The 12,284-nt window shown below is 42.4% G+C and overlaps 2 protein-coding genes across 2 annotated transcripts; both read left to right on the forward strand.

The window, feature by feature from the left end:
* Positions 1 to 3,340: 3,340 nt before the first annotated feature.
* On the forward strand, positions 3,341 to 6,927 carry LOC111221353 (trans-1,2-dihydrobenzene-1,2-diol dehydrogenase-like). The gene is made up of 7 exons (XM_022744717.1): positions 3,341 to 3,538; positions 3,667 to 3,778; positions 3,867 to 4,030; positions 4,569 to 4,821; positions 5,508 to 5,632; positions 5,801 to 5,951; positions 6,344 to 6,927. The coding sequence occupies exons 1-7, from the start codon at positions 3,449 to 3,451 to the stop codon at positions 6,451 to 6,453; spliced, it is 1,005 nt and encodes a 334-aa protein (XP_022600438.1). The 5' UTR covers positions 3,341 to 3,448; the 3' UTR covers positions 6,454 to 6,927.
* A 1,299-nt stretch (positions 6,928 to 8,226) lies between these two features.
* LOC111222353 (trans-1,2-dihydrobenzene-1,2-diol dehydrogenase-like) lies at positions 8,227 to 12,188 on the forward strand. The gene is made up of 7 exons (XM_022746065.1): positions 8,227 to 8,340; positions 9,219 to 9,330; positions 9,493 to 9,656; positions 10,114 to 10,366; positions 10,974 to 11,098; positions 11,376 to 11,526; positions 11,750 to 12,188. Exons 1-7 carry the CDS (start codon positions 8,251 to 8,253, stop codon positions 11,857 to 11,859), a joined length of 1,005 nt encoding a protein of 334 aa, XP_022601786.1. The 5' UTR covers positions 8,227 to 8,250; the 3' UTR covers positions 11,860 to 12,188.
* The last annotated feature ends 96 nt before the right edge of the window (positions 12,189 to 12,284 follow it).

The raw sequence follows: 12,284 nt of genomic DNA on the forward strand, positions 1-12,284 counted from the left end.
CCACAATGAGACATTGTAAGTGTCACATCAATGTAAATTTAGCTTAAAAGTTGCTTGAAGTACATTGGTTTGCAGATGTGAGGATTAGGTTCCAGTGGCTGCTAGCTTATTCTATACTGACACATTAACAGTGCAAAATTTGGAACTTCAACAGGCAAGCAAGCATCAAGGACACAAATGAACAGTACTGAATAGAATAAATATCGACCATATAATAACCACCCACCTTTTGCCTTGTGTTTCTTCCCTGTCTGTGTATGTGAGTGTTTTCAGCTATATCAAGGCGTATGGAGTGAAACCACCACACCATGGCTAATGTGGATTTGGCTGACGACGACCATGGAACTACACGGAGAGTGGGTTGAGATGAAGAATGGTAACTTGTCATAATAGCGCTATGTGTGGCTGTGGTCACTCTACAGCCCTCCCCATCAGCACTAACATCCAGATGAAGGGCTGCTAAGTCAGCTCTGGTCCAGCCTGCTCTTGCTCCAGAGCTCAGCCTCCCAGAGTGTGTGTGCTGCAGACAAAGATAGGACTCTCAAAGGGCCAGCACAATGCTGGGCGGCTCAAAGGCTCCCATTTCTGCTTGCTCCTCTCAGTCTCCCTCTATCACACTTCTAATGGAAAAAAAATAACCCGGCCCACACATCAGAACATGCTGTAGCATTGACAAAATGACTTATTACTCCTCGCTGCACACTTTCCTCTCCCTCCCTGGATTCATCAAGCTCCCAACCTCCCCTCAAAATGGCTGGCACCTCCTGGCATTTGTCTAGCCTGTCACCCTTCCTCTGCAGTGACCTTGAGACAGAGATGGAGGAGTGGTGGTGCTCCAATAACTGCTGCAATACAGTTCCTCTCCCCCACATAAAAAAAAAAAACACAGCAGCAAGATGGCTCTCCCTTACACTGACAGCTGTGGGTGGGGGGGGGGTTCTGCATATCCGCGTCAATCAAAATAGGATTAGGGTGCCTCTCTCTGGTCCTTTTTATTTCCCATTAACTTAAAGTTGCTGATGAAATACGGAGCTGTTACATGGTAACTGGGGTTGCAGAGCCACATTGTAGCTTCTACTGTCCTCACTAATTACATTTAAAAAAGTTAAGCAACATCAATATTTGTTCCAAAAAGTTGTTATTTTTTCAAATATTGGCATGATCAGTAACAGAATTTGAGTTTAGAGGCTTCACTGTAACACTGCCATTGCCATTGTCAATGACAAAGAGGGGCAAAGTCTTTGTGACAGCAAGATACACAGATGAAATGATGTGACAATGTGTGAAACAAAACTGTCTGCTGTGATCAACCACCTTCACAGGCAAAATGATCCACCCCCTCCAAGGAAACTGTTGTGACTGGTCACGTGACCCATCCGATGCCACTCTTCCACACCCTGGTGGAATAGGGACACAGACAAGAGATGATGCATGAATTCTTAATCAAATAAAGATATTTATAAGTGATAGGAGTGGAAGGCAATCGTCCTGGCCATGCTGAATTAATGAGGCGCTGGCTTCCTTCCGCATGCCAAGTTTCTGAATGACTCGGCTCATCAGCGCTCACTTTCTGGAGCCATCTTCACCACCCCCCTCCAACCCTGGGCCAGGTTCAACAGCCTCAAAATCCCAAGGACCCAAATTCCACCCCTATGCTGGCCACTGTTCAGCAGCTCATCATTAAAACTGAAAGTTTACAGGCTTGTTCTCCTTGCGACCTTGAGCTCACACAGAGAAGAGTGGCTTTCAGCAGGAAATGTTGAGGTTTTAGTTTCCGATGAAAAGTAGGCATCCGTGGCGCAGCTTTGGGTGAGAGCAGTGGGGTCCCAGTGCACGGCTGTCAGGTGACCCTGTCCGAGCCCTGTCCAGAACACCCTTCTCTGACCACCTGAGCCTCTGTGCTGTGTGTGCCCGTCTGCTGGCAGTTGAGTCAGGCAGCACAAAACCAATCCATTGCTTCACACCAATTCAAAATCCAGTTGCACTTGCCCTGTCAGGTTACACCTCCTCCTTCACACTTCTACCTCTCTTCGCTGATGTCACTGTGTAGCTCCTGTCAGAGAGATACTGCTGTATCCTTTCCCCCAAAAAAAGTGCAGAAAAAAAAAAATACTTAGGAGTTGGGCATTCCCATGGCAACCAGGTCCTGTGGTATAGGCAGGGATATCAGGCCAAGCCCAATGCCATTTGCATACAAATTGCCCAGCTGGTACCTTGTTGTTATGACAACGGCACACAGCTCCCAGAATTCATTTGGAAGTGAAATACAAAAGGAAAGCAGCCAGCGAGGAGAGTCATTGATAAAATTCCTTCTCTTCTATAATGAATCATGTAAATCCACTCTCCATACAGATCCTGCAGAAAATGAGAGAAAAAATATTATATACTCAAGACTGTTATTTTTGGACAAGATAATGAGTGAATGTGGGTCACACTGATTTCAATATTAAATGTAACTACAATACATTTTTACTGCAGAAAAGAATCTTTCAAATTTGATACCTTATTTTCAAACTATGTAACAATGCTGATACGAAAATCCTTGGTTTGTCTTTTCAAACTGGCCCAGAAATTTATATGACCTCTGGCAGATACTTTCCAAAGTGCCTCTATCTCCTTTCTTCTTGGTTCACCTGATTTTGCAAACCTTTATATAATTCCTTACAATGAGCCATGCCAAATCCTCAGAGCTTGAGAGAGAAAGTAAACTCCGCTGACAACACAGTGTCCTCTACTGGCAGCATGTGGCAGGGAGTTTACACAACCGCCTGTCTGGCTAAACGGATAATATTTAGCTCAAGGGCAACTGAGCTGATGCTTTTCCATAGTCATCCTGGCTCAGCTTACCGGCCAGTTAAATTGCCCTGCTGTGGGCTCCATGAGCATTCTGTGAACCCAGCATATCTATTTATCCCAGCAACCTCCACGAGACTCTGGTTTAATCATTGGCTTCTGTGTGGCAGTCAAACCATCGCAGGCTAATCAGTGTCTCCCTCTCTCTCTCAGCACAAAACAAAGCTGCTCCTGGTTCTAATACTTGACCGGTACTGCAGCAGAAGAGTGCTGATCTTAGGGCAAGGTGAACCCTCACCCCGGCCTGTACACATTAAACTGTGCAATGTCTTTTCCCCCTCTGTGTGTTAATGATGGGAGAGAGCCCCAATGATAGTCCTGTTACACATTGTTAGAACCAACTGGAGCAAAGCACTTCGGCCTGGACTGAAAGGCCTGTATCAGCAACAACCCAACAAGGGAAGAAAGGTGACACACCCTGCCTCCCCAGCATATAAATGCAGGAGCCTTCTCGCTGATGTGCTGCTGGTGCTAAGGCATGACAGTTTAGTACGTTTCTTCTCCTGAACCTTTGCCAAGGTCACAACTCGCCACCGGCCTCAGATCTTTACCGAAGCATCACCCCGTTCACTTGTCGCTTACCATCCAATTCAACATGGCAACCCGATGGGGACTCTGCGGTGCCGGGAAGATCAGTCATGACTTCAGCGTGGCCATGAAGACTCTGCCTCCTGCAGATCACCAGGTACTCTGTGCAAAACAAGCTCACTACATCTTCATTGTCACACAAGATGTCTCTCTTTTCGGTGAACAGAGCTGCTGACGGAGCAACACTGTGATGAATGTCTGTGTGTTTTTCTCTCCTATGTACAGATAGGAGTCATTGCATCAAGGAGCTTGGAGCGCGCCAAAGACTTTGCCAAGAAGCACGGTATTCCTAAGGCTTACGGCAGTTACGAGGAGCTGGCCAACGACCCAGACATAGGTGAGTTAAGAGCAAGGAACAGCCTGGCTGCAAAGGCAGAGAGAATGGTGTGTTGGCGTTACTGTTTGGAACATATGTGTCCTCACAGACATTGTGTACCTGGGAGTGTTGCACACGGAGCACTGGAGAGTTGGTCTGCTGTTCCTCAAGGCTGGAAAGAACGTGTTGTGTGAGAAACCTTTCGCTATGAACTCTAGACAGGTGAAAGACCTCGTCGCTGCCGCCAAGAAAAACAACGTCTTCCTGATGGAGGTGAGGTTTAGAGGTTACAGTCATTTGCTTAGTGGCCATTTGCTGGCCATAGGAGTAGCTGCTGTATGTCCGAACAACAAAGAAAGAAGAGTTTGGGTTTGGCTACGAAAACTGGAAGGTAATAGTTTCGTATCTTGTGAAATTTAATGCAAATGTATTAAAATGCAGAAAAAGCGTTTGAATATTGTTGCTATTAGGTTATCTAATAATCAGTATGTGAGGCTGTGAAGCCAAAATAACTGCCCCAAACTTCATCATGAATCTTAAAGCAGCAGTTTGACATTTTGGTAAACACTTACTTACGTCCTTGCTGGGAGCTGGATCAGAAGCCATGCACAAAGCAAAACCTTGAATGTCCTGGGATATTTCTGGCTCATGGTACAGGAAAACATCTTGTCATGTTATGTTTGACCAGCACATCTGCCACGGTACTCATACACATAGTGGAGAACTGTGGTAATAAACTGCTGCTCATGTGCAACTCCACTTTAAACTGTGGTGCACAGTGGTGCAATGTTATCACCTCTGTCCCTGTCAGGCCATCTGGTCCCGCTGTTTCCCTGTTCACGCTGAGGTGCGCAGGCTGCTGGCGGAGGAGGCGGTAGGGGAGGTGAAGCTGGTAAAGGCCTACTTCGGCTCCCCCCAGCTGCACATCCCCCGCTCGGTGGAGAAGGAGCTGGGCGGAGGAGCACTGCTGGATATCGGCGTGTACTGCCTGCAGTTTGTGCTGATGGTGTTTAACGGAGAGAGGCCAGAGTCCGTCCAGGCCACAGGGGTGCTGCTTGACTCAGGTATGATTCAGCACACAGGTCACGCAGCAGAGGTGCGATATAGATTAATATCATTAAACACATAGCATGAATCAGTGATCATAAACTGGCCGTTTAAACTGTTCACCATTAAAGAAAAACAGGAAGAAAAGAAGCACCTCTTGTGTAACGCAAGAGAAAGTTAGGCAGAAAATCACATTTTTAAATGAACTGTCTAAAATGTAAACACCTCGGGGAAGAATTCATCACACAGCAAATCCCACACTTATCTTTAAAATGTCAGACTAATCCAAATCCTCCATGGAGAATACAGTAATACTGTAAAACTGGCAGGGGAATATGTAACTGAATGTCTCACAACAAGTTATCCTTCAATGTGGGGCAATCACACCATACATATAATGAACATTTCCTTATCTTTTACTGACCTTTATGTAACATATTTGATAATTTAATCAATATACAAAAAAAAACATAGTGCATATTTGTGATTCTCTTTTTTTTTTTAAATCAAAAAGTCATGCAAGCAAAACTGAATAGACCTGAACTGACCTCACTGAGGTGTGCTGATAAAAATGACCTGAAGTGAACTGAACTTAAAAATGGAACCTGAATAGGAATTTAAACGATATCAACAGCTGTATTGTTAGCATTCATTCATTTATCTTCCCTTCACTGGTTATACAGATATTTCCTTTTATTGGCAGGAGTGGATGAATCAGTGGTTGTGGTGATGAAGTTCTCCAGGAAGAGGATGGCCTTCTGTTCCTTTTCAATTTCTGCACGACTTCCAAACGATGCTGTCATCAGTGGCACTAAAGGCTCCGTTAAAGTACGCTTTGCTAGTCCTGTACAGGAGCTTTTTACTTGATTAAGAAATGATTGAGATGTGCAAACACTGAGATAACCCATAATTACTTTCATGTTTAATTAAATAGAAGTATTTCAGACAAACTCATACCTACTGCATTGGATGAGTGATTTTCTTTTTGGCCTCCAGGTTCTAGGCCCCATGCACTGCCCTACCACACTAGTGGTGAACGACAAGGAGATGGAGTACCCTCTGCCTGAACCACGCCTCCCTCTGAATTTCACCAACAGCACCGGGCTTCGCTACGAGGCAGAGGAAGTTAGGCAGTGCCTGCTTAAGGGTAGGTCATGATAAAAGGAAAGTGTATTTGTCTTCAAATAGATGAAATAGTTTGAACGGCGCGAATCACTGCTTCAAAGGTAAGGTGAGTTTGAAGGGAAGACGCTGCAATTCGGTGAAACCGTTGCATTCCTGGAGCTTGACATAGCTCCGGGAATGCATCAGACTGATCCAGAATCCACTGTTATCAGTCCTTGGAAAGTCCTCTAGCTTATACAGCATTACACTCCTATTGTGTTTTTGCTTCCTATTTTAATTTACATAATCTTTACATCTTTGCTTTGACATAATTTATGCGAATATAATTATATGTGCATAATTTAACCGTGCTTATAAACAGAAGTGTCTTTGTGACGTGTCTGATTTTCCTGTTAAACTCCTCTTCATCCACAGGACTTAAGGAGAGCCCACGGATGCCTCTGGCAGAGTCTGTCTTGCTGACAGAGATCATGGATGAAATCAGGAAACAGGTGGGAGTTGTCTTCAGCCAGGACAGCCAGTGACATCACTCCAAAGCCGAGCTGTTTCACCTGACCTAAACCTACTCAGATGGAACGGAGGAAGCTGCTCGGGGCAGGCTTTGGATCTTTGGCATAAGCAGCTCACTCATGGCACTGTGTGACAAAGCCTGAGCAGACGCAGTGTCATTGAGAGTAACATTTTCAACTGCTACTGAGTTACAGATACAGCCAGCAAATTATTAGAACATGTACATCTGTTATTACAGAGTTTATTCTCTCTATATTCTTTTTTATCATATAGATTCACCCATGATAGCTCCAAACACAGTAATTCTACCTCAGAGTCACAATGTAAAGTCACCTTGTAGATTCCTAAATCTCGGCTTGAAAACATATTTTAAACCAAACAAATCACAATGTAAACAAACCGAGCAACCATGTCGTGTGTCACCATCCTGTAATCAAATCCTAGGCCCTTTAAAGACAAACCCAGCTGTCACTGTGGGGTGTGTGAGGCGTGTGATTGATGAATCCAATAAAGGACTGATTGGGAAAGCCATGTTTCATTTCAAATATCATCCGCTGGAGAGGAGAAGAGACTTCGAGTGGCACATTTGAATCAAAGTGTTCTGTCATGTCTGACCCTTGCAGCGGTTTACAAATAGATTCATGCTCTCTCCGTACAGAAATAGGTTGCACTGTCTGCTTTTCAAGGTTAGCACAGAGAAAGGCCTTTATGAGTCAGCAAAGAGCACGGCTCATTTAATACTTGTTCTCAACCTTTTGGGCTCATTGGCTGTCTCACTGATACACGATGCAGCCCATGAATGCAAAAATGGCACATTTTGATGATGTTGATTAATTTGCTATTCATTAACTTCTTAACTATTTTCACATAATTATTTATTTCTATACATATCACGCTGTGCCACAGCCTAACCAACCTTATTTACCATATGAAGTTGAATAAATCAACCTCCCAGTTTCAAGCCATGATAAATATCAGCCCTAACAAAATATCCCTGTGCATGTCAGCTCTTACCTGCACCGAAGGGACTATTTTGTAGTTGACCTCTGACCTTAAACCACTCTTGGTGATTACATTCACAAAAACAAATCCATCCTGAATCAAAAGTAATACAAGAGATGCAGTGGAAAGTGAATATCAATAATAGCTTTTAATTTTGTTGTACAGTTTACACAATATAAAATACAATGACATGATACTTTCTGGTGAAAAAAAATGAACCCACTATTAGTAGAATTCAAACTGAGAATAAAACACAGACAAGTGAAAATATATAATAGACAATAGATTATAGATAGATTATTTTTGTCAATGCAGCACAATAAAGAATTCACACTATTAATCAGTGGTGAGAATAAAATACAAAGTAAGGTTAAAAGCAAATCGTCAAATAGTAAAGAGTAGATTTTAAAAATTAATAAATCGTTTAAAATAATGAGTACAATAATCAAAAGAGTTGAAATATGTAAAAGGCTGTCATGATTAGAGGCAGGGAGCTTCCCACAATGGAGGAGGAAGAGATCAGACAACGTATTTTGGTCTTATGATCACTATCTGGAGGTCACGTTTTCGCTCTGTAAACAACAAACCATCACCATCCTGTTATTTTTGTGCAACGTCACACACTGAAAACTAAACTAATACTGTATCTCCACCTTGTGGCAGATTGCAGCCACTGTCATTAAACCCATTCTGTCCGAACGGATACGCCTGCAGGCTGCGTAAGTTATAGTTCCGCCCACTTTTAGAGTCACGCCCCTCTGCTGCAGTGCATAGGCAGACGCCTCTCATTCTTTCACTCCTCTTCCAATATGGCAACCAGGTGGGGAATCTGCGGCGCGGGGCGGATCAGTCATGATTTTACTGTGGCCTTGAAAACTCTGCCCACTGAAGACCATCAGGTATCAGTATCAGCAGGTGTGATAGTGTAGACACAAATACACGATCGTGTTCATAACTCAGGACTCAGCGAGGCTCCTCCGTGAGGACTGTCCGTCTGATGTTCCTGCTGATTTTAAGTCAAAAACCTGTAACAAAATAAATTAAATACACATATTCTTGTGCATCTGAAACCTGCAGTTTCAGTCAGCGAGCAGAAAGCTACGTCCAAAATGTCAGTGGGCTTGTGTACATTGTAAGCCACATTTCCTACATTTTACTTACTTTTTTTCATACCGTAAAACAGGAACTAAATGCGCATTAAAGATTTCTTTCTCTGTCCATAATCCAGTAATTACGGTATGTGTGCAAATCTAAATTATTTTATTTTTTATTATTCTCTATCTTAATTATTATAATTTTCTAATCTCAGCAATAATTAAACCAAGGAAAACACTCGAACCAAGCCTCAGATAATACAATAGTATAATAAAAAAACTGCGGCATTGAAAACTAAAAGGCTAAAATTAGATCTAGAGACTCTCATGCTCTAAAATGAATGTGAGTGGGAGACTGTTATTCTGGAAAGCAAGAGCTAATTAATTTATTTAGCAATGTTTGCCTGCACCCATTCACCAAAGGCTGAGAAAAGCAGAGTTCTTAACTAACAGGAGATTAGATGTTTTATTGGACTATGCGGGAAAATGTGATAAGCCTTATTACATGGCCTTATTAAATAAGGCAATAATGCGTCCATATACTTCGGAAGACATCAGAATTAAGCCTTTATATCAGCATTGGAGTAAACACTGCTGCAACATAGATTGTGGTGGGTCTTTTTATTAGAGTGAGGGCAGAGCAACTTGTTGCAATAAATAATCCTTTGAAACTTTATTCACAGGTTGTGGCCGTGGCAGCTCGCAAGTTAGAGAGTGCACAGGAGTTTGCCAGAAAGCACAGCATCTCTCAAGCATATGGCAGCTATGAGGAGCTGGCCAGAGATCCAAACATTGGTCAGTTTTTTTGTCGTTCCACGGTCAAATTTGATTGGTTGATAGCTCTTTGCATTTGTTATTTCTAACCCTAACCCTCTGGTGAATCTCCGCTAATTTCCAGTTCAGTGTCAGTGTCTTCCTACAGGACGTTCTCTGATCTGTGCGTTTACATGTGTGCAGATGTGGTGTATATTGGAGTTATCCACCCCTTCCATCTGAGCACTTGTCTGCTCTTTACGAACGCCAAGAAGAATGTGCTGTGTGAGAAGCCGCTGGCCATGAACTCCAGGGAGGTGCAGGAGATCCTGGCCTCTGCCAAGAAGAACGACGTCTTCCTCATGGAGGTATGGATTGAGCAGAGCAAAAAGAAAAACATCTATTCTCTTCTTCTCCAGTTCTCACCTGCAGCATCATTGGACAATGAAGTTCATATTTGATCAAATGCATTACATTTACTTTACACTCTGAGCAAGATGATTTCACGGATTTTTCTTTTAATAAGCCTACAATTCTTGCTTCTGTCTGTCAAAATATAAAGTATTACTTGTCTTAATCATATTTAACTAAGAAATTAAAAAATAAATGGTTTCATTATGATTTCACCAGTTAGCAGGGTCACAAGTCAGAAAAACAACCAAGTAACAATATCTTAGAAGACCTTGAAATGAGCGTGCAAACCCTCATTAATAATTTTAGACTTATTTTGAGTTGATTTGTGAAACTTGTAAGTCACTAAATAACCAAACCCTAGCTCATGTTTAAAATGTGGCTGTATGAACTGCTTCTTTTCCTTTGCTCCAGGCTGTCTGGACCCGTTTTTTCCCGGCCTCTGTGGAGATCAGGAGGCTTCTGGCCCAGGGGGAGGTGGGTGATTTAAAGATGGTCAGAGCGGAGTTTGGCGTGCCATTGATGCACGTACCAAGAGCGACGCAGAAGGAGCTGGGTGGAGGAGCAATACTAGATATTGGCATCTACTGCCTGCAGTTCATATGCATGGTGTATGATGGAGAGAAGCCAGAGTGCATACAAGCCACTGGAATCTGCCTGGATACGGGTAAGTAAAAACCAGGCCAGAGGCATCTCATAGATATTTTTCCAAAGCAACTGACAACTAACCAGTCAGTTAGCATGAGAGGAAGTGTTGCACTTACTCAATAATATAGCGTACCGAATCGGTGATGTAAGTTCACCAGCAATGGTGAAAATATGTGGTTCATTCTGGACTTCCCTCACTGTGACATGTTTACCAAAAAAGTATTTTGCTCACATGGTGTCAGTCTCAGGAGTAAAGAAAGAAACCTGTTGTGATCCCCGACTCACAGGGTTGACAGTGATTCATTGACCTCACTTGCAGCTGCTTATGTGTTAACAGATGGGAGTTTTTAAGTTTGAGCTTGTAAAGTTCTTGCTCCAGCTTTTGTGCCAGTATGATCCCTAATCTATAAGAATTAAGAGAGTGCGTGTACCTGTGTGATAAGACTTGAGATCTTATCTGTGTCACTTCTTTTATGGAACAATAAAGTTTTTTTTATTCTTTTTCAGTATAAAATGCAGTAGAAATGACTCCCTTCATGTTGCATTTTATTTCATGTCACAAAATTCATGTATTTGATTTTATTATCTCTGTCAAATGTGCATCATATATTTGTATGTTGTTACAGGAGTGGATGAGACTGTGGTTGTCACTCTGAAGTTTTCCAAGAACAGAATGGCTGTGTTTTCCTGCTCTTCGGTTGTACAGCTGCCCAATGATGCCATTATTGTTGGCACAAAGGGCACAATTAAGGTGGGTCATCACAGCTAGGCCGCTTATTCAAATAAAATTCAAACAGTCTGAAATGCAATACCAATTTGCACTGTGCACACTGGCATCTTCAGAATACAATTGAAAGTTAGTAAGTGAACCAAGGTCATCTGTGAAGAAATTTAGGAAGGAAATTAGGAAATTGGGTGTTGTAAAAAAAAAAAAAAAAAAAATGCTTTGTGTAACACAAAGAGGGAGAAGTATCTACTGCACACATTGTATGTACTGTATATGCTGTAACTATATATTTTTCTTTCAGGTCCCTGCCCACATGTGGTGCCCCACATCATTGGAGGTGCATGGAAAGGGGACTCAGTACCCAGTGCCTGAACCCTATTTGCCTCTCAACTTCCTCAACAGCACAGGGATGCGTTATGAAGCAGAGGAGGTTCGCCAGTGTTTGCTCAAAGGTATGGCCATGTTTTACTCTGTATCCTTTGTAATAGAGAAATGAATTAATATATTAACACAATATCTAAAACGTACATTTTCTGAATGTGTTGTGACACTTATACACACTTTCAACACAAGGTGGCATCAGAGACTAAACTCATAACGGCCATGTACTCTGTTTGTACATGTAGACCTGACAGTACACTGTGTACGTGCTCACACTATGTCTGTTCCACATAGGGCTGAAGGAGAGTGCAGTTATGCCTCATGCTGACTCTCGTCTGCTGGCTGAGTTGGAGGATGAGATTCGAAAGCAGGTGGGGGTGGTGTACAGCCAGGACCGCCAATGAGTGCTTAACATATACTCAAGATTGTGATTCCCTGCAGTGCAACAAGTTTAGAATAGACACTAATTTGCTCTTATTTTTACAAGTGATACACTGCATTACATCCATACACTACCAGCAGTTAATGCAAGATGTTGTGATCTTGATGAAGAAAGTTCATTTTTTTTAGAGTCAACTTCTACTTGTCATTGTGGCTGACCATGGTGAGCTCTAGTAGGGTTCATGTTTTCAGATAAAGAAGCTCATCATAAACCTATCCACAACCTCACTGGATCATTTGGGTCTAACCTCACAATAAAACACTGAAATGTTTGCTTATTCATAAAAAGATTCTCAGTATCTTTGTGATTATGCTTTAACTTTTTTGTCTTTTCACAATGTTTCACCTGAATTCTTCAACTGGTGTAAATTTACTGTGGTGCTCAACT

Source organism: Seriola dumerili, unplaced genomic scaffold (genome assembly GCF_002260705.1).
Source record: "Seriola dumerili isolate Sdu_G_001 unplaced genomic scaffold, Sdu_1.0 BDQW01000003.1, whole genome shotgun sequence".
Taxonomy (NCBI): Eukaryota; Metazoa; Chordata; class Actinopteri; order Carangiformes; family Carangidae; genus Seriola; species Seriola dumerili.

Coding starts and splice junctions, on each gene's coding strand:
- LOC111221353 (XM_022744717.1), top strand. CDS start 3,449: ATGGCAACCCGATGGGGACTCTGCGGTGCCGGGAAGATCAGTCATGAC. Junction 4,822..5,507: donor AGGGGTGCTGCTTGACTCAG/GTATGATTCAGC, acceptor TTTTATTGGCAG/GAGTGGATGAATCAGTGGTT. Junction 5,633..5,800: donor GCACTAAAGGCTCCGTTAAA/GTACGCTTTGCT, acceptor TTTGGCCTCCAG/GTTCTAGGCCCCATGCACTG.
- LOC111222353 (XM_022746065.1), top strand. CDS start 8,251: ATGGCAACCAGGTGGGGAATCTGCGGCGCGGGGCGGATCAGTCATGAT. Junction 9,657..10,113: donor ACGACGTCTTCCTCATGGAG/GTATGGATTGAG, acceptor CCTTTGCTCCAG/GCTGTCTGGACCCGTTTTTT. Junction 10,367..10,973: donor TGGAATCTGCCTGGATACGG/GTAAGTAAAAAC, acceptor ATGTTGTTACAG/GAGTGGATGAGACTGTGGTT.